Consider the following 25,789-nt stretch of genomic DNA (forward strand, 5'->3'; position numbering starts at 1 on the left):
ATTCGGGTATCCGTTCGGATTTCGGGTATCCGCGGGTTTGGTTTTGGGGATGGATTTCCACCCGAATCGGTTTTCGGGGCGGATTCGGGTTTCGATTTTGGGTTTCGGTTTTGGGTGCACGGAGACTCCACCCGATCCGAACCCGACCCGTTGCCATCCTTATGCATGGCCGGTGTGAGCGAGAGCTCATCCCTGCAATGTTTGGCCGCCCATCATTGCATGCATGCATGCGAAGTGAGCAGAAAAGAAAGCAATTTACAATTCGTGTTCACCCATGGTTGGCTCGTTTACCATCTCTTTTATTTTCTTCAGATGGTTGGCTTACTGCTTCCCATGTGGGTAGGGATGAAAACGGATATCGGATATGGACGGATATCACCGATATTACATTTGTTTTCATATTTCTGTCCGGATTCGGATTCGAATACGGATAGTGTCAACTATGTCGGATAGGATACGATTGGATATCGATATCATAAATATGCGATTTGAGTATTCGGATACGGACAGTGGTGGATGCACGATGCGGGATAAGGGGGGCTAAAACAATGGAGATGTTGATTTGCATGAAGATTTAATGGTGAAATCAAGCTTTTGCTACTTCTAAGCACGGTAACGGCAGTGCTCCTATCCAACGGCCGGGGATCTATTAGTGATTAGGCTTGAAATCAAGAAATTAGGGGGGCTGGAGCCCCCCCTGTGGATCCGCCGCTGGATACGGATACGGTATCGGATGTTGAATATCCGGACTCGGATACGGACAGATCTCAACCCCTCTAAACAGATTTGGTTTCGAATACGGTCGGAAAATATCCGTACCGTTTTCATCGCTACATGTGGGGGCGTACGTTTTGGTTTGGCAGTGAGTGTGTTCGGCTGGCATATTATCAGCGCTGCAGCTGCAAAAAAAATCACTGTAGGCTCATGTATTATGGTCAGCTTGGATATGGGTCCTTGGCAGATCTCCCGTGCGCCCTTCAAGCTGATCGGTAAATGAGCGGTCCGCCTCGTTGGCTCAAGGTGTGTGCGTGGCGTTCGTGAGTGAGAAAGCTTTCCTGAGTCTGCATGGTGACCACGCCATGGGCCGATATTAGGAATAGCCAATGGGTTTTGGATTTGGGCATGTGCGCCTTTTGCTTATTGGGCTGAGCCCATGTATAACTATACTACACATGTTTTTTCTGTACGGAAAACAAAGGGTAGTATGGAATATTCAGAGAGCAAACAGAACACCTTTCTTCTTTCTTCCGTTCTATTAATTGTTCTTCTTCCTCATCTAGATCTCTGGTTGTTGTTTGGTTCCAATCCCAATGCTTCTTTGCCTATGATGCTAAAAAAAATGCTTCTATGCCTATCCATGTTACCTTGCCGCTAACAAATGAGATCTTCATCAAACATAAGCTTAATTAGAGCTTGGTTTGGTACGTGCATGGGTGTTTCTTCTGTTTTTTTTTTGGTTTGTTTGTTCTTTATGAGCTTGTTGCTATCAGCCAAAGGATATGGATCTGTAACGAGGGATGATTAAGTGAATGAATTATACATAGGCAAGAAATCTTTGTTAAAAAACTTGTGTTGGTGACATTTCTGAAATTTTGTTACTTCTGTTGTGTAACATTTCTGAATTTTCGTTACCACCGCCGCAACTAATATGAACTTGTGAAGCAAATTCGATAGGAAAATATAACACCTTTCAACAAATACATTGTTTAGGAACGTCACCCTTCAAATAATTGTTGGTATTTCTACCACCAATCGTCGTCGTCATGACTCATGAGTACCATTGGGATGGGCCCTCTTAATTAACACAAGTGGACAATAGACACAATTCAAATCACCATCAAGGCGCAGATTTAGTTTGGGCCTGTAAGGATAGTGGCATAAAATGGGCTTATTTTGTTGGGCTTTAAGCCTTTATAGCTATCAAATGGCTAGAAAACGTTACGCGATCTCTTTTTTCTTCCTGCTTTGGTCGCCGCAGCTCGGTGCTCGGCAACTGAGATTAGCCATTGGACCGAGCTAAATTCCAGAGCACAACAAAGTAAAAAAACATAAACGGCCCATGAACAGCACCCTGGAAAAAAAATTGGAGAAATAATCATCGCTCTCAATTCCCAAATAGCCTTTAAATAGTGAATTGTAGGATAGGATTTCAGCCATTGTATCAAGCGCTACACATAGCGTAAAGCCACGGCAGCGTTAATCCGCAAATCCGTCATAGTAGAACAACTATTTCCGGTGATAATAATCGCTAATGAAGCCATTGACTTTAGAATGAGACATCGGAATCAAACAAATGAGAAGAGTGCAACCGTTGGACGGCAGGACGGGTCACCTTGTTATGCTATCACTATCAGTGTCAGACCAATACCAACGATGTGAGTTCATCCCTATTGTAGATCCACCCCTTTCTTTTGGTACCTCTTCAAAATGTTGATCCATCCCTGGCTCTTGGTAAAAGATTAAAGAAACTCCAACATCATGCATCCATGTATCTTATCATTGAAAAGAAACGAAGTTGTTATATTTCAGGTGTCTGGATTTTTAAACAACAATCTTAGGCAACCAACTAGTACAAATAAAGGTACAACTTACACAAAGATAATTTTAAAAAATTTCCAATGGTCAACAATGACAAAATTATATGTTGCCAAAAAGATCAAGGAGTAGCAAAGAAAACACATATATATCTTACTCCATCCATTCTAAATTATAAGACATTTTGGCTTTTTTTTATACATAATTTTTGCTGTGTAGCTAGATATACACCATATCTAGATGCATAACAAAAGCAACTTATCTAGAAAAATCAAAACATCTTGTAATTTAAAACGGATGGAGTACCATCTATATCATGAAAATATATAGTTACGCAATCATGAACTAAATTCCCAATGATGCCACCACAATCTCTGCAAAGTATACAGGTTTATTGATCATGCCACATTAGTACCATCTGCCTCTACTGTATGTAGTATATATGTACCACTACTACTCTGTTAGAGAGAGAAGATAAGTAAGATAACAGCAGGTTGATCTCCTAATCAGCAGCTACGTCTACGTGCTACTCTTCCTTCCTCAGCCTCAGGACAGTCATATACTTCCAGTCTTCCACTGTTCTTGGCTGCCATTGATGGATCCCGTCTGCACCTTGTCCACCATCATCCAGTCCCTTGTACCTGTACCATTTCGCGCATGCGAGGAACACGAAGAAGCTGACGGCACCGATGAAGGCGATGAGGAAGTAGAACCAGTCCAACTTCCCCCTGTTGAGGTTCTCGGCGAGCCACCCGTCGTCTCCCCGCACGGGATCGGCCGTCACGCGGTGCACCACGACTACCAGCAGCCCGCTGAGGTACAAGGACAGCACCAGACCGGTGAAGAGGAGCGACCCGGCGACGCTGCGCATGTTCTCTGGGAACTGCTTGTAGTAGAACTCCATCTGGCTCACCTGGTTGAACGCCTCCGAGAGGCCCAGCGCCGCCAGCTGCGGCACCAGCCAGAACGCCGACGCCGGCGAGACGAGGGTGACTGAGAGTAGCTCGCGGTTCGCCTCCGCCTGGTGGAGCACGGCGAGCTCGCGCCGGCGCTGCTCCACGACGCCGGCGATGAGCTAGGCCACGACGGAGAGTACCATGCCCACGCCCATGCGCTCGAGCACGTGACGCCGCCCTCGACGCCGGTGAGCCTGCGCAGCCGCGGCACCACGAGGCGGTCGTAGAGCGGGATCCACACGGCGAGCGCCAGCATGGGGAAGATGGTGAACGACGCCGGCGGCATCTCGAAGCCGCCTCCGGGGCAGAGGCGGCGGTTGACCTGCGCCGCCTGCAGGACGACGTAGGTTGGTCTGCGCGAACGCGACGTAGTAGACGATGCTGTTAGTAATCCTGTGTAATCCATAGATAGAGCATGTTTATTTTTAGCCTTTGCATGGACATGTGGTTGCCGTGTGCGTAGGAGGTCGTGGACGAGAATCGCTCGCCATGAACCTGGCTATGGCCGGTGATTGCGGCGCATGGGGATGGACGTGCGCACTTCACGCGATCGTCGGAGCCATGGCTTGCATAGCTCTGCTCTGTAATTCAATAAAAGGAAGAATACAATCTCAGAAAAGCTGCGCTTCCGGGCAGCAACAAAACTCCACTGCGTTCCTGTTCTTGTCCATCGTTGTGAGCCCGCCGTCCGCTAGAGCCCGCCGTCGGCGTTCCTCGCTTCTTGCGACTGACAAGTGGCATCAGAGCTAACTTACGAGGGACCTCGTTGTCGCCATGGCATCTCCACCGAGACCTCGTGGACGTTCCCCGTCCAAGAAGAAGAACGACGGCAGCAGCGGTTCAGGTGTCAAGACGCCGCCACGTGCGCCTTCCCCGAGTTGCTCTCCTCTTCCTCGCCGATCGCGCACCCGCGGTGAACGGCGCTCACACACCCGCGACGCACGCCGTCCACGAGAGGCCGTCATCGAGCACATCATACGCGAGGGAGGAGGCTCCGGGAACTGGCCGCAGCTCATGCAGACAAACTACCATGAGTGGTCCCTCCGCATGAAGCTGAAACTGCAAGCCCGTCACCTCTGGGACGCCATCGAGTTCGACGACGGCGACTTCGACGACGACCGGAGCGCCCTCGACGCAATTTGCAGCGCGGTACCGGCGGAGATGGTGCCCGCGCTCGCGACTAAGGACACCGCCAGGGAGGCTTGGGAGGCCATCAAGACCCTCCGCATCAGCGACGATCGTGTGCTGAAGGCAACCGCCCAAAACCTCCGGGCGGAGTACGAGAACCTCACTCTCCGCAACGACGAGGCCATCGAGGACTTTGCCCTACGCCTCACCGGCATGGTGCAACGTCTGGCAACACTCGGCGACCCTGAACCCGACGACAAGGTGGTGGCCAAGTACCTCCGCGTCGTTCGACCACGCTACAAGCAGTTGGTAATCTCGATTGAGACCCTTCTCGATATCTCGCAACTGTCAATTGAGGAGGTCACAGGGAGATTGAAGGTCGCCGACGGTGTTGAGTCCGTTCTAACGCATACTGCGAGCGGGAAACTGCTCCTCACTGAGGAACAGTGGGTGGAGAGGTACAAGAAGAAGGACCAAGAGTCCGGCCGGGGCGGCTCCAGCTCTGGTGGTCGTGGCAAGTTCCGCGGCAGAGGCCGCGGCCACGGCTCCGGCGGGTCAGGGAGCTCCGGCGGCTCCAGCTCCAGCCGTGGGCCTCCGCCTGACGAACCGTGTCCGCGTTGTGGCAAAAAGGGCCATTGGGCTCGTGATTGCCGCAACAAGAAGAAGAAGGAGCCAGCCCATCAGGCCCATGTGGCCCGAGAAGAGGAGGAGGCTACTTTGATGCTGGCCATCGATGTGGCCTAGGAGGAGGCCATCTGTTCCCCTCCGGCCACGGTGGAGCTCCACATCCTGGAGAAGAAGGTCACCGCCGATCTCGACGATGCGGCGGACCGGGATCCCTCGCGTTGGATCCTGGACACTGGGGCGTCCAATCATATGTCCGGATCCCGCGCCACCTTCGCCGACCTCGACATCGGCATCACTGGCTCCGTCCACTTCGGGGACGGCTCCATCACCCGCATCGAGGGCGCCGGCACGGTGCTCTTCCACTGCAAGAACGGCGAGCACCGGTCGATTCCCAACGTCTACTATCTCCCTCGCCTCACCGCCAACATCATCTCCGTCGGCTAGCTCGACGAAGGCGGGTACCGGGTGCTGGTGGAGAATGGCGTGATGCGGGTGCGTGATGAAGACCGCCGCCTCCTCGCCAAGATCCCTCGAAGCCCGGGTTGGCTGTACACCCTCGGCGTCACTATCGCGCGCCCGGTGTGCCTGGCGGCGTGCACGGACGACGACGCCTAGAGGTGGCACCAGCGTTTCGGCCACATCCACTTCGCCGCACTGCGCAAGATGGGGCACGAGGAGCTGGTGCGTGGGCTGCCAGTCATCGACCAGGTGCAGCAGGTCTGCGATGCCTGCCTCGCTGGGAAGCAGAGGAGGGCACCCTTCCCTCAGAAGGCGCTCTCGCGTTCCACGGAGCCGCTGCAACTTCTTCATGGAGACATCTGCGGCCCCATTACACCGATGACCCCGAGTGGTAACAAGTATTTCCTTCTACTTGTCGACGACTACTCACGCTTCATGTGGATCTCCCTGCTGCCATCCAAAGACGCCGCGGCCACCGCCATCAAGAACATTCAGGCTGCTGCAGAACGCAAGAGTGGGAAGAAGTTGTTGATGCTGCGCACCGATCGTGGCGGAGAGTTTGCCGCCGCTGACTTCGTCAACTACTGCGCCAAACTCGGTGTTCGCAGGTAGCTCACGGCACCGTACACTCCTCAATAGAACGGCGTCGTCGAGCGCCGCAACCAAACCATGGTGGGCACGGCCAGGAGCATGCTGAAGGCCAAGTCTCTTCCTGGTGTGTTCTGGGGGGGCGGTGACAATGGCGGTTTACCTGCTGAATAGGTCTTCCTGCAAGGCGATCGACGGGCGCACCCCCTACGAGCTCTAGAACGGGCGCACGCCGTCGGTCTAGCACCTCAGGACGTTCGGGTGCATCGCCCACATGAAGGTGAACACGCTGCACCAGAAGAAACTCGACGACCACAGTCGACGCATGGTGTTCATCGGCTATGAGCCGGGGTCCAAGGCCTACCGGGTCTTTGATCCCCTGACGCGACGTGTCCACATCAGCCGCGACGTCATCTTTGGCGAAGCAGCAGAGTGGGCATGGTCTGCAGCAGATCCAGCCGAGCCGAATGACTTCACCGTCGAGGAGCTAGAACACCAGGAGCCCTCCGTGATCACCACCACCAGTACGACTACGGCGTACACTCCTGCATCAGGCTCTGCGTCAGGCTCCCCGTCACCTGCTTCGTCGAGCGTGCCCGTGACCCCAACCGTAGACTGGTTCGCGGCTGGTTCTCCAGCTGCTACCGGCCCCTCTCCAGCATCGAGCCCCACGGCGCAGCCCCACGTCGAATTTGCCTCCTTGCCCGGAGCCGAGGCCCGTGACTTCCTCGACGCCGATCACGACGATGACGCTCCCCTCCGATTTTGCCGCCTCGACAATGTGCTCGGGGAAGCCCTGACACCTAGGCTCGCCCATCGTGATTTGGAGGAGCACCTGCTGCTGGCAAGTGATGTCGAGCCAGCATCCCTCGAGGAGGCGATGCGCCACGAGTGTTGGCGCCTGGCCATGCTCGACGAGATGACCTCCATCGAAGCCAGTGGCACGTGGAAGATGGTGGAGCCACCGGCGCACATCAGGCCGATCGGCCTCAAGTGGGTGTACAAGGCTAAGAAGGACGCCGCCGGCATCGTCACCAAGCACAAGGCACGCCTTGTCGCAAAGGGGTACGTGCAACGTCAGGGCGTCGATTTCGACGAAGTCTTCGCCCCCGTCACGTGCCTAGAGTCTGTTCGACTCTTGCTCGCTCACACTGCCTGTCAAGGTTGGGCGGTCCATCACATGGACGTGAAGTCCGCGTTCCTGAATGGGGTGCTTCAAGAAGAGGTGTACGTCGAGCAGCCTCCCGGATTCATCCTCCGTGGGCATGAGAACAAGGTTCTTCGTCTCGTCAAGGCTCTCTACGAACTACGTCAGGCTCCGCGGGCATGGTATGCCAAACTCGACGAGTCCCTCATCGGACTTGGGTTTTGGAGGAGCGCCTCCGAGCACGCAGTCTACCTGCGCGGGATTGGAGCTCGCCGACTGGTGATCGGGGTTTATGTCGATGACCTCATCATCGCCGGCGGCAACCAAGTCGACACGACACCTTCAAGAATCAGATGAAAGCCACATTCAAGATGAGCAACTTGGGTTTGGTCCACTACTACCTTGGTCTGGAGGTGTCCCAGACTGAGGTCGGCATCACCATCTGTCAAAGCTCTTACGCGGCCAAGATCTTGGAGACTGCTAGGCTGACAGGTTGCAACCCCAGCGCAACCCCGATGGAACCTCGTCTGAAACTGAGCATGGTGAGCTCGGCTCCTTCCATCGACTCAACCATGTATCGCAGTGTGGTGGGCTCTCTGCGATATTTGGTGAACACGAGACCTGACCTTGCGTATTCGGTGGGCTACATCAGCCGGTTCATGGAGAACCCAACCACCGAACACCTGGCGGTCGTGAAACGGGTGCTGCGATATGTCGCTGGTACCCTGCACTACGGTTGCTTCTACAAGAAGAAGAAGGATGCGCAGCTCGTCGGCTACAGTGACAGCGACTTAGCCGGGGACATTGACACGCGCAAGAGTACCACCGGCGTCCTCTTCTTCCTTGGCGACAACACCATCACCTAGCAGTCACAAAAACAGAAGATCGTGGCGCTGTCTTCGTGCGAAGCTGAGTACATCGCGGCGACAACAGGAGCCTGCCAGGGAGTTTGGCTGGCATGGCTACTTGCTGAGCTCAAGAGCGAGGAGGCCAGCGCCATCACCTTGAGAATCGACAACCAGTCCGCCATCGCGCTCAGCAGGAACCCTGTCTTCCATGATCGCAGTAAGCACATCGATGTTCGTTATCATTTCATTCGTGAATGCGTGGAGGAGGACAGGGTGAGACTTCAGTCCATTGGGACAACGGAGTAGCTGGCGGACATTCTTACCAAAGCTCTGGGGCGTGAATGCTTTTGCGAACTGCGCTCCAGAATTGGAGTCATTGATGTATAGGGTTTACACAAGGATTAGGAGGAGAATTTGTTAGTAATCCTGTGTAATCCATAGATAGAGCATGTTTATTTTTAGCCTTTGCATGCACACGAGGACCGACATGTGGTTGCCGTGTGCGTAGGAGGTCGTGGACGAGAATCGCTCGCCATGAACCTGGGCATGCAAGCTATGGCCGGTGATTGCGGCGCATGGGGATGGACGTGCGCACTTCACGCGATCGTCGGAGCCATGGCTTGCATAGCTCTGCTCTGTAATTCAATAAAAGGAAGAATACAATCTCAGAAAAGCTGCGCTTCCAGGCAGCAACAAAACTCCACTGCGTTCCTGTTCTTGTCCATCGTTGTGCTCTCGTCCGCCCCGACGTTCGCTAGAGCCCGCCGTCGGCGTTCCTCGCTTCTTGCGACTGACAGATGCAGGTGCCCCACGCCGGCATTATGCGGAGGACGCACTTGGCCTCCTCCACCTGCTGCAGGCTGCACAGCCGCCACGGGTCCTTGGGGCCGCCGCTGGTGTCGTCGACCTCGCTGTCGGAGTCCACCACCACGGCGGCCTTGTCGAGGAACCTGAACTGGTCGGTGTAGGGGAGCCTCGACAAGAGCGAGCTTGCGTGGCGCGTCCTGAAGAGGGACGCCGCGGGCAGTGGCGGAGCCAGGATTCCAAACTTGGGTATTCCTACTTCCATGTCAATAAAAAAATCAGTTGTTTTTAACTGCAATGAGTGAAAATACTACAAAATATGAGCCAATTTGAGAGGCTGTTTTTTACTGTTTTGGGCTTCAATGAGTGAAAATACTACAAAATATGGCATTATACATATACATATACAAGTATATACACATATATACATAGAAGTGTGCTAAAATAGTTGGGTATTCCTGGGAATACGGGGAATACCCTCTGTATCCGCCCATGGCCGCGGGGTCTTCTGGCTCCGGGGCGCGCCGCTTGCGGACCGCCGCGACGGCGACGCGGAAGACGCTGGCCAAGGGGATCCCCTCGGGGCGCACGCGGACGTAGAGCCCCGCGCCGGCGAAGAAGAGCACGCAGGAGGCGAACATGAGCGCGGGGGGGATGACGAACCCGACGCACCAGCTCACGTTGCTCTGCACGTAGATGATCCCCGTCGACGAGCCCACGACGGCGATGGTCAGGATGAAGTAGTACCAGTTGAAGAAGCTGTTGATCCCGCGGCGGCCGGACCCGTGCGCGGGTAGAACTGGTCGGCGCCGAACGGCAGGCTGCACGGCCGGATGCCGCCCGCGCCCACCACGATGAACAAGAACGACAGCGACAGCACCGCGAGGTGCTCCTCTGTCGCGCCCGCGCACTGCTGCCCGCCCGCCCCGGCGCTGCACGCCGGCCGGTGCAGCGCCGGCACGCCGGCCTTCAGCGTCAGGATGATCATGCCCTGCCGTCGAGATCGAGATCAGAAAGAGTTCCCACACCAAAAATCAAGATTCAGCCGCCCGCAGCTAACTGCAGATCAAGTTCGTTGGCGATGCCAGTTTCTTACGTACGATGAGTGTCGCGACGCAGCCGAAGCCAACGGTGGCGTAGCGGCCGAGGCAGAGGTCGGAGGCGAACGCGCCGAAGACGGTGGCGAGGTTGGTGGTGCCGCCGAACACGTTGAGCGCCACGGCGGCGCGGACGTTGGTCATGTGGAAGACGGAGGTGAGGTACACCATCAGGTTCGCCGCGGTGCCGATGCTGCCCAGCTTCTCGAACGTCTCGTTCCCGATCACGAACGGCATCGCCTTCCACCCCCGGTACCGGACCTCCCGCCCGGCGGCGTCCCGCGTCGCGGTGGCGTCCAACGAGTCGCAGTGGACGGTGCCGTCATCGTGGACCGCGAGAATGGTGTCGCCGCCGGCGGGCGCCGTGGCGTGTTCACCGGTGCGGGGGACGGAGGGGCGCGCCATCGCCGCAGTTCTTGCGGCGCGACACACGTGGCGGGCGGAGGCGGTGTTGAATTGGTTGACCGTCCGAGGAGAGCGCGTCAGCGGCTCAGCGCGCCAAGGAATCTGTCGCTGTAGACGGGACGGGACCTGGAGTCCGCGTTTCGGCACTTATACAGAGGACTGACAGGTGGGACCAACAAAAACTGGAGGGTTTGTGTGCTGTGTGGGCGTTGGCGCTGCTGCCGAAACTCGTTCAACAAGATTTCTGTTAAGACTCTTTTCTGTTATTCTGTTGGGAGATTTCTTTTTTCTCAACAAAATCCAACGACAGTAGTTTTCAGCGACAACAATAAATGAGAAACAACGGTACATACTATAACACGCCTAGAGTGGTTTTGGTTTTGTTTTAAGTTAAACTTATCTAATTTTCAGTGAGTCTAGATAAATATGGACCAACATCTACAACACCAAACTAGTTTCATTTAATCCACCATACAATGCCCCTGTTCGGCTTACCCCATATTCGGCTTGTTTGGCTTCTTTTTTCAGCCAGAACAGTGTTTTTCTCTCACAACAATTCAGCCGGAACAGTATTTTTCAGCCAGTTTCAGCCAAGTGTCAGACCAGCGAACGGGGCCAATATGTCTTGAGATTGCATTTATTTGGTATTGGAGACGTCACTGCATATTTCTATAAACTTCATCAAAGTTATAATGCTCGACGTATAGAATAAAGAAACCCAAATAACTTATAATTTGAAATGAAGTGGCATTTCTGGTTGCAAATATTAAAACTCAACTTAGAGTTTCTTATAATTGACTACTACCTCTGTACTAAAATATAATGAATTATAAGTTTGTCGTAAGTTATTCTAAATTTGACCAAATTTATAGGAAATAACAATAATAATATTTATAATATCAAATGAACATCATTATATATATTATGAGATATATTTTTTATAATTTATCATTTTTATGTAGTAGATGTTAATACTATTCTATATAGACATTCATCAAACCTATGATAGTTCACTTAGGATAAACTCAGAACCGGGATGGAGGACCTTAGCTATGAGATGGTGATGTAGCAAGTGCTCTTGGGGTTTCCACTCGCCCTGTCCTCGCCGCCGCCATAGTCACCACCGATGAACCTAGCTACATCTCTTGTGCATAGGCCATCTCCAATGCCTCAAGCCTCACCTTCTAGTCACCACCCCGTGCACAACCCCTGTCTCACCCCTCGTCCGATGGTGTGAATCCTTGGTAGCTTAGATCTTCAGTGCGCCCTTCTCTAGATCCTAATACACTACACCAGTTGCCCATCATCACCAACGACGTGTGGGAGATGGTCATGCCACCGCTAGGTGGCCCTCGAGATTTAGATCTAGGGCATACCATTTTTGTCGCTACGTAGAGGGTGGTGATATATAGATATTGGAGATGTTGGACCCACCATCGCTGGGGTACCCACTTAGATCCTGATCTTTGGTAGTTGCCTAAATGTTGGTTGTTGCCATCACCACCTCCCCTCACAGGGAGCTCCTACACTAGTCCTCATCAGCATTCCGCTCGTCCTCCATCATCGTTAGCTCCCACCTCTAACTATCTCCATCGTTGAGGACGGCGGGGACGATAAACCCTTTACCTATGGTTGATGATCAGGTTTTCTTGAAGTGAGAGCAAGTGGTAGATCTATCGTTGTCGCCATTGTTGGATGGATATCCTCTAGTCAAGATCCTGTTTCAAATCACTAGGGAAGTCATTTTTTGTCTAAGTATGGATCTAGATCACAAGTTAAGTATGGATCTAGATCACAAGTTGCTCCTAGTCAATAAGCTCATCTCATTGCGTTTTTGAAGGCTTAGATATGCTCCTTATAGCCTTTGGTCATTGGTTGCTTTGATCCTTCTAGTGTCAAGCGTACTCTTCATTTAATTGTTGAGTTTTCAAGGTGTTGGATGTTGCCGCGGAGCCAGAGGTGCCGATTAAACTTTCATCGCCTAGAGTTCAATGGAAATCACAAGAAGATCATTCTTTGTCTGAGCATGGCTCAGGTTCACATGTCGCTCTTGGTCGATCAGCTCGGCCTCATCAAGTTTTTGCAAACTTAGATCTACTCCTTACAGCCTATGGTCATTGGTTGTTTTACGCTTTCCGATGTTGAGCATGCTTTTCCTTCCTTTGACGAGGCTGACAGGGTGTTGATTGTTGTTGCGAAGCCAGATAAACTTCTATCGTCTACTGTTAAGATGGGGATTGTCAAGAAGGTGATTGTGTTATCTCTCTTTGGCGTGCCACTGGTGCTTAGTGCTGTGGCTCTTTGTCCTGGCTTTATCAAATTTAAGATCGTTTAGATGTTCAAATATTCATTTCAATTCAAGGTTACCAAATTTTTAATTCAATTTTTTGAATTTTTAAAATGATCTCGAATATGACATGATCTATACCAACCTGTAGCTCTTAACCCTACTACAAATTTGTACTTGACAATTATTTTATTTGAGATCATTTGGAGTCCCCAAATATTCGGTTATATAGAGTTGTCATATTTTGAAATTCAAATATTTCAATTGTTAAATTACTTCAAATGGTGAAACAATCTACACAAAAGTAGTAGTGCTCAACAAGATCTAGAGCTCGTCGCAAAAAAAAAAAAAAAAAAAAAAAAGACTAGAGCTTTCCAGTTGAATTTTTTTAACTGGCAGAGCTCAAATATTCAATAAAAAAAGTTACATGGTTAAAAGACCAATGGCATGCGGGAGTCATATATCATTTACATGCCACATTAGCAAAACCACCTTTAAAGTAACTCCAAAATTTTAAGAAGGGTAATTTATCTGGTTTTGAGTGAGTTTAGGGGAGTTTTTTTAAATTCAGCAACAAGTTGAGACAAAACAGACTCGACTCTAAATAATATAACTAGATTGGCATCATGCGAAAAACCTAGACAACAAAAGTAAATCTAGAGGGCATGTTTGAACAAAGAGTTCAATGCAATGTATGGTGATTAGTTCAAATTTTGAGCTAGTACCGAAACCTTTCAATGAAATTCTGATCGAAACATACCCTCTAGATTAGTTATTTTAGTATTACGGTTGTCATCTTTGAATATTCCAACTCGAGCTAAGCTACTTTTTTCCAGTAATGAAGATTTTATGGGAAGAAAAGAAACCAAATAGAAAACCATGGCACATGGCAGCCCACATCCGAAGAAACATAGTTTGGGACTTTGGGGTAATCAGAACACAAGAACCAAGAATAAACATGGATTTACAGTATGGTGAGTGGAGCTAAGGTAAATGGATAACAGTGCTAACTGGAAGAGAGAGATATTAGCTACAGGGAATTATAAATAACTTTGCTCTCATCCAATCCAATGCTTTCTAGAAGAGAGATATAGCTATCGCAGATTATAAATAACCTTGATCATAACATTAACTCAAGGGTTCTGACTCCAATCAAATGCTGTGTTCTCGCCTTGGGAGCTTCCTCTCCTTTTTCGAACTATGTACTTCCTTGCAGCCTCGTGGTTCACATGAAAAATGAATTTCAGGTTCCTTATCTGTAGGTAGTAGAAAAACAGCTTCGTGAGAGTTCAAAATGCTACATGAATTGTTTACCTGACCAACTAAATAAGTAGGGTAGAAGCATTAGTTCAAAACTAACCAAATGAACCATAACTTGGTCAAACTTAGAATAGTTTGACTTAAACAAAACTAGAAATGCTTATATTTTGAGACGGAGGCAGTATTATCCATGAATCCCAAATGAAAGTTTCTCTCTGCTTCCAGTGAGATTTCATTTAAAATGTGAGCCAACAGACATCGCAAATGGCAAAATCCTGATTTTAACTCCAGACTAATTCACAACAGCTGAGTGGCATCAAATATTCAATAAGTTGCAAAAGGAAAGCATACTGTATCTTTCCAGCTACAACTCACTTTCCCCATTAGCGTTTTCCTAAGCACCTTATGCAGTTACATAGATAGGTGCAATCATATCATGTGTGGTGTAAACTAAGGAACCACAAATGAAAAAGTAACCATACTCTCATCCAGCTATATCTGAAATGACTATGAATGCTTGATTACTTCAATCTTATAGTACAATTGAAAGCACATTTTTCATACAAATATGCACAGTAAATAGCTCTACAGCTTACTAGTTCGAAGTTAGATTAAAAAAATGAACCAGTACATAGAATTAAACAGGGCATGGATATTTAGTACAGCAGTCATTTGGAACTCCTAGTATAAGAAGGAAGAAAGGATTTGAATGCCATACCTCAATTAATGAGTCTGACATTAAGTTGATACGTTTACTACAGGGTACTTCTTTGCCATTCACGAAAATTGAACACTTCCCAGTATTGTTTATGTAGAAAGATCCATCATCGTCCATCTTGATAACTGCCTGCACATCGAAAATACAGAATTGCAAGTAGAAGGTAAGCTAGCACATTAATAACTGAACATCATAATTTGGCGACAGCGAACAGACTAGAATGCATGCAGTATGCGCCCTCCTGTTCCTTTGGGATTTGTGAGTACCAAACAGAATGATCTCATCAAGTGGCTAAAGCCATGTCACCAAGCAGAACCAAATCGGCAAGTGGGTATAGCCATGCCAAGAAAAAAGACAGTGCAGCGGAAGGTACAGAAGCAGAGAAATGGTTAAGAAAGGGTCATGCCGCATGCTTACGAAAGAAAATAAAAATGAAATCCTTAGCAGTCAGCCCAAGCTTATTAACACAAAGGGAAAATTCTCATGAAAAGCATAATAAGAACCTCCTTACAGTTATTGCATTAATGCTTCCACCAAACCAAGCTCGGAGAAGGCTTCCTTGGAGCCCGTCATGTGGTTGCTGGCGTCGGAGTCCAGGTACCACCGTTGTTCCTTCTCGCCGCCCACACGTCCGAGGTGGACTTGGGCGCGCGGTTTGTTGAGGTTAACAGCCTTCAGAGCCTTGCCGTGCCCTTCCACCGCCATCACCTCTCCCTTTTCCTTCGCCTCAACGTCGTGCAGTGCACAGAACGTCGCCATCAGGAGAGTGGCCTCATCATCCTCATCAGCCTGTGTTAAATGAGCCTCGGTCTTCTTCTCCTGCTTGCGATTTGGGCACTCCTTTGCCCAAGGGCCCATCTTCCTGTAACGCCGGCATGCGTTGGAGTCGACCTTCTTCTTCTTCTTCTCCGAAGAAGCCTTGCCGCGGCGCTTGCCATCGCCACCGCAGCTGGATGAGGCTTCCCCGGACTTCAACATCTGGGCAGCCCACTCCTCCTCTGTCAGCAGCAGCTTGCCGCTGTCAGTCGTTGCTGTGGCCTGCTCCATGCGCTCGTCCACCACCCGCAGATGGCCTGTCACATCCTCAATGGTGAGGGTGGACAAGTCCAGCATCGTCTCTATGGAGAGAGCGATCTGGATATACTTCACCGGCACGGAGTGGAGGTACTTGGAGACCGCCTCTTCTTCATCGATGGTGACGCCGTGGCTCCTCAGCTTGCTGATGAGCGACTGCAGGCGGAGGGAGAAGTCCTCCATCGACTCACCATCCTTGAACTTGAGGTTGGCGTACTCCTGCTTCAGCAGCTGGGCCGTCGCCTTCTTTGCGCGGTCGGAACCGATGCGCATCGCCGCAATGGCCTCCCACGCCTCCTTAGCAGAGCTCTTCGTCCCCAACGGCTCCCTGTACTCTGCTGGCACAGCAGCGAGGATGCCTTCCAACGCTGACATGTCATCTTCTTCGTTGTCGGTGCCCTTGTCAATGGCATTCCAGAGCCGTCGGGCTCTAAGCTTGACCTTCATGGTCACCGTCCCACTCGCCATAGTTGGTGCGAGTCAGCGTCGGCCAACTGGTACCGCTGACCTCCCGCACCATGCGCACAACGACCTCCTGTCGTGGCTGGGCAGCCACAGCAGCGCCGCTGCTGTCGCCCATCTCTAAACCGTTCGTCATCGCCAGCGGTTAGTCCGGCGACGGCGCTTGTACGGTTCTGATACCACTTGTTGGCCCCTAGATCTCCCGCACGAGTGAGCCGACCGCTCACCGGTGTTGCCGACCACACACTATGGCTAGAGGTAGAAGAAGGGAGGAAGAACAAAGCGCACACACACAGCACAAGCACCAGCGTTGGCCGGAGCTCTGCAGAGGAGATGGCAAAACTGAACTCGCTCACTTTACTGAGTTGCAGTGGGAAGCTATAAATACAATTCTACACATCTAATCCTAGCACACAGACATGCCAGGTTGCCATGCTACTACAGAGACTAGATGTGACAGCAGGGCTGACTTTGGCGCCTGTCCCTACTGTGGCTACAGTGCGGCAGGAGAGCCTTTCGGCGCCTGCTCCTGCCGCGGCTACAATACAGCAGCAAGGAGCCCTTTCGGCGCCTGCCCCTACTGCGCGTTCACACAGAGGAGAGCAGCAGATTACTTTACAAAAGGGTCATGCCGCATGCTTAAGAAAGAAAATAAAAATGAAATCCTTAGCAGTCAGCCCAAGCTTATTAACACAAAGGAAAAATTCTCCTGAAAAACATAATAAGAACCTCCTTACGGTTATTGCATTAATGCTTCCACCAAACCAAGGTTGTTTTGCACCTTTTAACTCATAAAAAAGGCAAACAAGTACCTGTCGACGGGATATTTTGTTTGCCTTCCCTTCTTTACTCAAATCAATATCAACATGGACTTCTTCTGTTTCTCTCCCAAGACTTACCTGCATTAGAATAGGACCAAGCAAAGTTTTACAAAAGGGGCGTACCCAGTGCAGAGAGCTCCTGCTCTGTGCGGGGTCTGGGGAAGGGTGTCAGTGGCAAGCCTTACCCTCGCCTATGCAATGCGAGGAGACCGCGACTCGAACCCGGGACCTTCCGGTCACAGGCGGTAAGACTCTACCGCTTGCACCAGGCCCGCCCTTCAAGCAAAGTTTTACAAAATGGCATAAAAATGATACAGAAGTTGTATTTTAAAAGCATATCAGCAGTAGAGAAAGGTTTTAACCTGCAGGGTGACATTCTGTTTTGCTAGTGGTATTTAAGAATTCATCAGGCAATAAAATAATAAAACAGGTGAGTTTGACAACCAACAATTAAGTGATGTCACTTGTCAACTTCAACAACACTTGATGAAAATAGAAATGCTTAAGCACTTCAATTTTCACAACAGGGAATACACCCGTGGGATATTCTTTGCCTCTTTGGACATGACATATCTATAATACGAATAAACAAGTTTGACTAAAAATTTATTAGTAAAATGTTGGTAACAAGTCTAAACTACTAACTTTTGGAAAGTCCTCATAACAAATCGAATGATACTATTATTATGTGGCCAATCTAAAAGAACGTGTATTTGAAAAAATTTTAGGGAGTATAATGCAATGAAGATTCACAATATCATTGCTTAATATTACCTCAGGCTCTCTTATGTAGTATTTCATGCGTTGGCCATAAAGAATTGCAAAAGCACCCTTAGACATGATAGATCTGTTCATATAAGAGCAGGAACCTTTCTCTAATCTTATCAAATCCTTCCTGCTTTCAGGATACTGAAACCTTGAAACTGATCATACAAATAGCACAAACAGAAAAACGTAGTATTAGGGTTCACTAAGAGCATAAAAGATAACAACAGGACCAATTAAAAAGATATTTAACAAAGATGAACAATGGAATATCAGGTGTTCATATGCATTTACCTTCCGGTTGGATGAAGTCAGATTCTTGATCCCATGGAATCAGGTCCAGATCAAGTATCTGCAATATTTTTTTTTTTTTTTGAGAAAGTCAGAAGCACCAAGGCATATAAAACCATGTAAACTAAATGAAGAAAAGAACTATATGTACCAGTGCTTCTAGGTCAAAATAGTTTGGAACACTAATCTCACTGTCAGATCCTTCTGCTTGGCCCGTAGTTCGAATGGTTGGAACGGGGTCATGAAATTCTGTATCTGGCAATGCAGAAGCCAACTCACAGCTTCGGATAGCAGTTTCACAGCCTATTCCGGGCTTATGAGAAAGAAGCTTGCAATTCATTTGATTGGACACTTGAATTGACTTATCCAAAGTCAAATTCTGTACATCATAACAACTCTCATGTTTAATGAAACCACACGTTGTTTCTTCACCTCCATCAATAGAATGCAGTGCTGAAATACACATGTTTGCATTGTTACCACCAAAGTTACCCTGCAGGCCAGGTGGCAGCTCACTTCCTACAGCACAACCTTCCTTAAGAGGCACCATATTTGCATTTTGCTTTAGGATGGCTGATTCCAGATTAACTGGTGGTGGTGGCGACGAAGGTTGGCCATTTTCCATATTTAGCAGTTTGGCAACCGAACGCGCATCATGCTGGGCATCCTGGTCGAAGGTAGAAGTGGGTTCTAAAGAGGTCTGACCAGGTATAGGTATACAGTCATTGATAGGGATTTCAGAATCTTCTTTGTTCAACATGCACTTGACATTATGTTCAGGATAAAGCACTTCTGACGAAGCAGGTATACTGTCTACTCCAGAAACATCTGCAACATTTGGTTTCTTTTGGATAGGATCTATATGGTCATCACAGTTGATTGCGTCAGGGGGGTGAGGCCCTAAATCTTCCTTTTTTATCTCCAATGCACAACCTAGGAAAAAATCACTGCTGAGAAGCTCAAGGTTTTCTTTCTGACTGAAACCCTTTAAGTGGGAATGCATGAATCCACCTTCTGGTGCCATTGCACTGCCTAAACCAGAATCACATACTACACTATCCAAATTTGCCTGAAATGCAAGTGCCTCAATGCTATTTGTTTCCATTTTCTTGTCATCAGAAAGCGTAAGAGTTTCTCCTTCAATTTTATGCATATCTGTCAGCATATCAGATGAATTAACACCCAGGACCTTACTCCAAGTAGGAACGCTAGGTTCCCGAAGACACCACTTTTGACTAATTGCTTTGAATGCGCCTGGCTCAAGAAATCTTCCTGTGGTATTCCCAGAAGATTGGTCAAGATTTACACCATCTTGATGAATACCCAGTAGAGCCTTAGATCCTTTAGCTCCACGGTCAAACTGATCAGTAACATCTGACCTATTATTTGTAGAGATTACATTACTTCCACTGGTCTGAGAATTCTTCTGCATGTCGTCACAGCCATATAATTTGTCTACATCTGAGCAGACATGTGGGCTTTCATGGTTGGTATTTCCATCTATTACCATGCTGCCATCAGAGTTAGAATGCTCTGCATGAAATGAGTATTGTCCACTACCATTGGAATGTACATGTTTTCTCTTAGCGCCGCATCCACCTATAAATCCATAGCCATCTGCAACAGTTCCTGATGGATCAACTTTGTGCAACAAATGATGGTCTCCACATGCACAACCACTACCATCAACAGGATTACATGAGCAGGGTGCAATACTATAACAAAAATCAGCAGATAAACATGGTTCATGGCGAATTCTCTTTCTCATTGCATAATAGTGATTCTTTACACTATCTATCTTCCGCTTGTACAGGGAAAAGCATTTTTCCTTTGGGTTGAAAAGCTTAGATGCTTTAGCAGGATTGGAGGCTGAAAGCTCCATCTCAAACTTGGCCATGCGAGCGGATGCTTGAGTTGATGTCCCCGAGTCATATAGCAATGAATACCAGTGATCCTGCAGTTCTGGAAGGGTGAATTTATGGGAGAAGCATACAGCTCCTTTAGCCAATGATTCCAATGAAGCACCAGCCTACAAGAATAAGACAAATAAATTAACAGGGTACAAAAAATGATACTACTCACATCTAGTAAAGGAAACTCAATCCTCACAATATTTGCAAAATCTGGATCATTTAAACAAGCAGTTAGTTCTACCGATCATCATTACCACCGTTACTATTTTTTGCCCTAACATATCAATGTGCAGATCAGTCAACTTGATTCAATATTGAATTTAAAGCAGTGTATATTGAGTGTTTTTTAGACATTTGAATTTATAGTCCAAGTTTTCATTTGCCTACAGTAAAAGGTATACATTCTAGTTGTGATCATCGTGATTTGCTTTTGGATTTACTTTGCGTACATTATTAAGTCAACTTGTTTTAGAAGACAAGATGAAGCAGCTTGGATGCAGTATGAGAAATTGGGATCATAAACATAATCTTTGAACATGGAATTCAAACCATGTCATACCAATTTTACAGTGACATGGCTAACTAACATGACTCATTAGCTTCGGCTCAAACAATCATAACACAATACCACCACTGCTTTGTGTCATGGCCATGCATAAATCACTAGGTTTTACAACTAATCTTGATATATGGCACAGAGTCACTGCAGTGGCAGTCCTCACGCAACATATAACAATTCAAAATATAAATTAATGAAACGATGTAAAAAACGTGAGTCAAATCTATATCGTAATGCCAGTTCATGGAGCTAGGAGTAGCATCAGTGTAAGCACAAGATGTTGACACAATATTGCCATAGGTAAGAGGGCTAAATAGATTGCACTCTAGTTTCTGTGAATTTTACGTGAGAATTACTATATTATGATTCATGAATACACAAGGAAATTGGAAGTACTCAAATCATCATTTGATTTACACATACGAAGATAAGGAATTTATTTAGAACTGCAGTTCTTGAGTAACACATAAACATAAAATCGAGCGCACAAAATATGGCTCAAGTGAACACTAGTTAAGATTTTTGACAAGTAGATTATAGTATCCCTACATACCACTAACGAACATTCAAAAAATCGTTAACACCTCCAAACCTGAAACCGGACACATGGTAGTACTCCATTCGAGATGAGAAGTAATGAATAGACAAAATTAAATCAAACACGCCAGTACCAAGGCACTTCTCTATCAAATAGAGACACCAATAACTTCTCAACCTTTTGACAAATCTAATTATTAAATGCAACTGCAGGAGAGTAATTGTTTCACAAATAACCCCGTGCATTAGACGTCTAATCCATTAAAGAAAGTTACAAGCTGACAAAACAATAGCATGAAACGTGGCGGGAACGGGACAGACATCTAACATCAGGATAAGTTGATCATTGCAGTGAACTGAATCGACCTCAAGAATAAAGGTGTGTTCCTACGTTGTTCACTTCTGCAAACATGGATTCAGGTATGTGGCCACATTGTTCAACAAGGATCTCAAATCCTCTCAAACCACTAAATCCGGTAGCTAGGCCACTGAGCAACATGAACCACACCCGAAATCTAGCAGCAAGCAACGAGGAGAATTTATCAGTTACAGAGCGCGAGCAACGCGAACCAACAGAACACTCGGATAAGGCAGCGTTTCAGCAACCCAGGTGCCCCGGCGTAAAACAGTGGCTCGAACAATCTACAGGAACTCTTCACTTACAGGAGTGTTGCAGGCGGAGGAGACGATCGTATTCGGAAATTTGCGCCGAGCAATCAAATCCAAAGCCACACAAGCGACGGGGCAGCAATGCGAACCCAAAATTCAGCAATACTAGAAACAAGATGAACCGCGAATCGAACGCGATGGAGACGACGATGGCGGCGGACTATCCCGGGACGGGGGCGCCAGCGCCAGGCACGGCGGCGACGCGGCCACCGGCCGCGGCCGAGGCGGGAAGTTAGTTAGTGGAGCAGCACCGGAATTCCGCGCCGGCAGGAACAGGGCGCGCTCGATCGGACGGAGCGTTCCGGGGTACTTTACTTTGCGGGGGTATCGAAGGAGGGATAACGATCGGGTCGGGTAGTGCGGCGTAGATTACCTCGATGGCGTTCTTCAGGAGGACGTCGTCCTCGACGGTCCATCCCGCCGCGGCCGAGGCGGCTGCCATGCCGCCCCGGCAGCCCTGGAGGCTTCGGGCAATGCGGTCTGAGCGGCGCGATGAGGAGGCGATTCCGCGATTGGGTCGGGTGTACGGAGACGGAGGGGCAGCGTGGTGGAGGAGGAAGCGAAGAAAGAGATGGGAGCGGCGGTGTGGAAGGGGAGGGGTGCTTTTGCAGTGCAGTGGTGCTTCTGCCAACGGCGAAGTGGAGATGCCGAGATGCGGAGGCGACAGCTCAGCTCTTTCCAGGCACGCCACGCCACGGGCTACAGCTGCTGACAGCACAACAGAGCAAGCTTCCGCTCCAAGAAGGCAAGAACCCACAAATATCAGGCGCACGTACACACTCGTCAGTAGACCCAAACCTAAAACGAATCTAGAATAGGATCTGTATCCTCCCATAGAAGATTAATTTTAATAGAGGTTTGTGTGTTTTTACCCCTACTTTGCTGTGAAATTATGATTTTGCTCTCGTTTTTCTAACTTTGTGATTTTACCCTTAACTGTTCACAAGTCAACGCGATTTCGTCCCTGGTCAACGGTAAAAACAGGGGCAAATTTGCGTTGACCAGGGGCAAAATCGCGTTGACTTGTGAACAGTTAAGGGCAAAATCACAAAGTTAGAAAAACGAGGGCAAAATCACAATTGCACATCTGTGTAAGGGGCAAGAACACCATTTTCTCGTATAATCTAAATCTGAGTATCCTCTCTTTTAAAAATCTATTTACAGAAATGATTTTCTTTTGGGTCTCAAGAAAACTAAAAATAAGTATTGAACCATTTACTTATAACGCTATGTAAACATAAAATAAGAGGGTGTTTGATTTCTACAGAAAAATTTTAGTTCCTGTCCCATCGAATGTTTGGACATATGCATGAAGTATTAAATATAGACGAAAAAATAACTAATTGCACAGATTGTGGCTAATTTGCAAGACGAATTTTTTAAGCCTAATTAGTCCATGATTTGACAATGGTGTGCTACAGTAAATATGTGCTAATGGCGGATTAATTAGGCTTAATAAATTCGTCTCGTAAATTAGTCTCCATCTATGTAATTAGTTTTATAATTAACTCATATTTAGTTCTCCTAAATAGCATCCAAATATCCGATGTGACATGGACTAAAATTTAGTCCAGAAAACCAAACACCCCCTAAGTCTTGTATTTTATGTATCGGTCATTGGAGACAGTCGATCGGTTTCGGTGAGTTTCTTATGGTTTCGTCCTCATTTAAAACTATCCTCTCCGTCTAAAAAACACCGTTCTTGTAGGGTACCATTTAGTTCCCTCCCAAAATATTAAATTTTTTAAGATTTTTCATCGCATTAAATCTTTGATGCATACATGAAGTATTAAATATAAATAAAAAATAAAATTAATTATACAGTTTAGACGAAATCTACGAGATGAATCTTTTAAGCCTAATTAGACTATGATTGAACACTAATTGCTAAATAATAACGAAAACGACTACAGTGTTATTTTACCAAAATTTTCGGCATCTAAACAGGCGCCAGGATTAGGAGCGCAAATTAAGGTTGATGAGAAATTACAATTTTGCCCCTATAAAAGGATTGCTGATGCGCTGAAGGCTGTAAATGGTAATCATTGAGGTAGCAGCACATCACACTCAGTTTAAATTACGTCCAGAAGCTTGTAGAGGATACAGAGAACAAATAACAATAAACAAATGGTTCCTAGATGGTTCTTGCGGCCAGGAATAGCACACGTGGATACAAATAATAACAAAAAAAATTTGTGCCCCACTAAATTTGTGGCCAGGAATTGTTAGGCGCCATCCGTTCCCATCTAAAATTTGAAAACTGACGCCTTTGCACAAGGGCATTGTTTAATTTACGAAAATTTTTGAAAAATGGTACTATAGCACTTTTGTTGTTATTTGGCAATTAGTGTCCAATCATAGTCTAATTAGGCTTAAAAGATTCATCTCGTGAATTTCGTCTAAACTGTGTAATTAGTTTTATTTTTTATTTATATTTAATGCTTCATACATGCATCAAAAGATTCGATGTGATGAAGAATCTTAAAAAATTTTACAAAATAAAGTGCAACTAAACAGCACCTAGGTGAACCCCCACTATACAAAAAACTTCGTTGGCATCCACTCCACCACGCTGGGATCCATTTCCATATCCACCATGCTCATAGACTTAAATACAATCGGTATGTTCGGCTTACTTCGTATTCGGCTTGTTTTTTCCTGTCGGAACAGTATTTTTCTCTCACAACAATTCAGCAAAAACAGTGTTTTTTAGCCAGTTTCAGCCAAATTTTAGACCAGCGAACGGGACCAATACCAAATAAAGAAAATGGAGATCCCTTGCCTGACCTCAACTCCCTGCAATCCATTTCCCCCATCAACCATGGTCATAGAACTAAATACAATACCAGATCAATAAAATAGAGATCCCTTACCTGACCTGAATGATCTCCAAGAAGGTCATGCCCAACGTGTCCACATTGGTGTGCATGGCATAGATCTCAACATTACAGCCTCCGAGGAAGACCTATATCCTGAAGGTGATTTTTCTCTTAACTGCATTTACATAGCAAGTAACTGATGATTTCTCTATCTAAAACAAGAATCATTTTGAATAAAATATTTTGCCTCACCTCATTACAGTACAACACGAAGGTCTCGACTTGGATGGTCCAGTTGTCCATGATGAATTTGATCTCAACTTTGGAGTACTTCATCAACAACAGGAGATGCAACAAGTTATCAGTAAGTATATGATCACCAAACCTTTCTTTCGAGCAACCTTTTTTCTGTACCTTTCTTTTGAGCAGCCTCAACTGCTATCTTCCATGCAAAACTGGTGGTAAGAAATTATGTAAAGCAAAACTGGTGGTCACAAAACCTTCAAAGCAAAGGGCAACAAAAATAAAAAATCTGTAAGGCAAAACTGATGAAGCTCAAATCTTTTACTTTGACCCACACCAATTCCACATCAGCAGCACAACAATTCAGTAAACCTCATATATCCTATGCTACCAAGTGTAGTTATGTGCAGGAAAAAAACCGAGTGTTTGAATGAACTTGAGCAAACAGACCCGATTGGATTTCTATCTCATTTTAGTTGACAGAGTATTTATATGAAGAAAAAGAGAAATAGAGTTTTTACTACTGTAGAATGAAACTCATTCATCACGTTGATCAACACACAAAAAATGTAGTGAAACCTCTAGTAATACCGATTTGTTTCGTTCTCACAATGTTCTCGAGGATCTTCTGAGAGATAAGCAAATAAATGTAAGCAATTGCAAGTCTATATATTTCATATGCTACATTTGGTCACAACACTATATAACACTTACTTTTTCAGCGAAAGAATAATGTTTTTCTCTCATAACAAATCAGCGAACAGTACTTTTCAGCTT

The 25,789-nt window shown here is 47.3% G+C and overlaps 1 protein-coding gene and 1 pseudogene across 2 annotated transcripts; both read right to left on the reverse strand.

The window, feature by feature from the left end:
* Nucleotides 1-2,919: 2,919 nt before the first annotated feature.
* On the reverse strand, nucleotides 2,920-10,676 carry LOC136551073 (protein NRT1/ PTR FAMILY 2.11-like; annotated as a pseudogene).
* A 3,153-nt stretch (nucleotides 10,677-13,829) lies between these two features.
* LOC136549496 (uncharacterized) lies at nucleotides 13,830-22,654 on the reverse strand. 2 transcript variants are annotated; one of them, XM_066540800.1, is made up of 7 exons: nucleotides 22,324-22,654; nucleotides 18,424-20,301; nucleotides 18,276-18,333; nucleotides 17,991-18,139; nucleotides 17,208-17,294; nucleotides 14,860-14,988; nucleotides 13,830-14,137 (listed from the first exon to the last, which is right to left on the reverse strand). In XM_066540800.1, the coding sequence occupies exons 1-7, from the start codon at nucleotides 22,390-22,392 to the stop codon at nucleotides 14,015-14,017; spliced, it is 2,493 nt and encodes an 830-aa protein (XP_066396897.1). In that variant the 5' UTR covers nucleotides 22,393-22,654; the 3' UTR covers nucleotides 13,830-14,014. The 2 variants fall into 2 exon arrangements, with proteins under 2 accessions (XP_066396897.1, XP_066396898.1); XM_066540801.1 differs by lacking the exon at nucleotides 13,830-14,137 and adding an exon at nucleotides 17,402-17,492.
* Nucleotides 22,655-25,789: the final 3,135 nt, after the last annotated feature.

This window comes from Miscanthus floridulus, chromosome 4 (genome assembly GCF_019320115.1).
Source record: "Miscanthus floridulus cultivar M001 chromosome 4, ASM1932011v1, whole genome shotgun sequence".
Lineage (NCBI taxonomy): Eukaryota > Viridiplantae > Streptophyta > Magnoliopsida > Poales > Poaceae > Miscanthus > Miscanthus floridulus.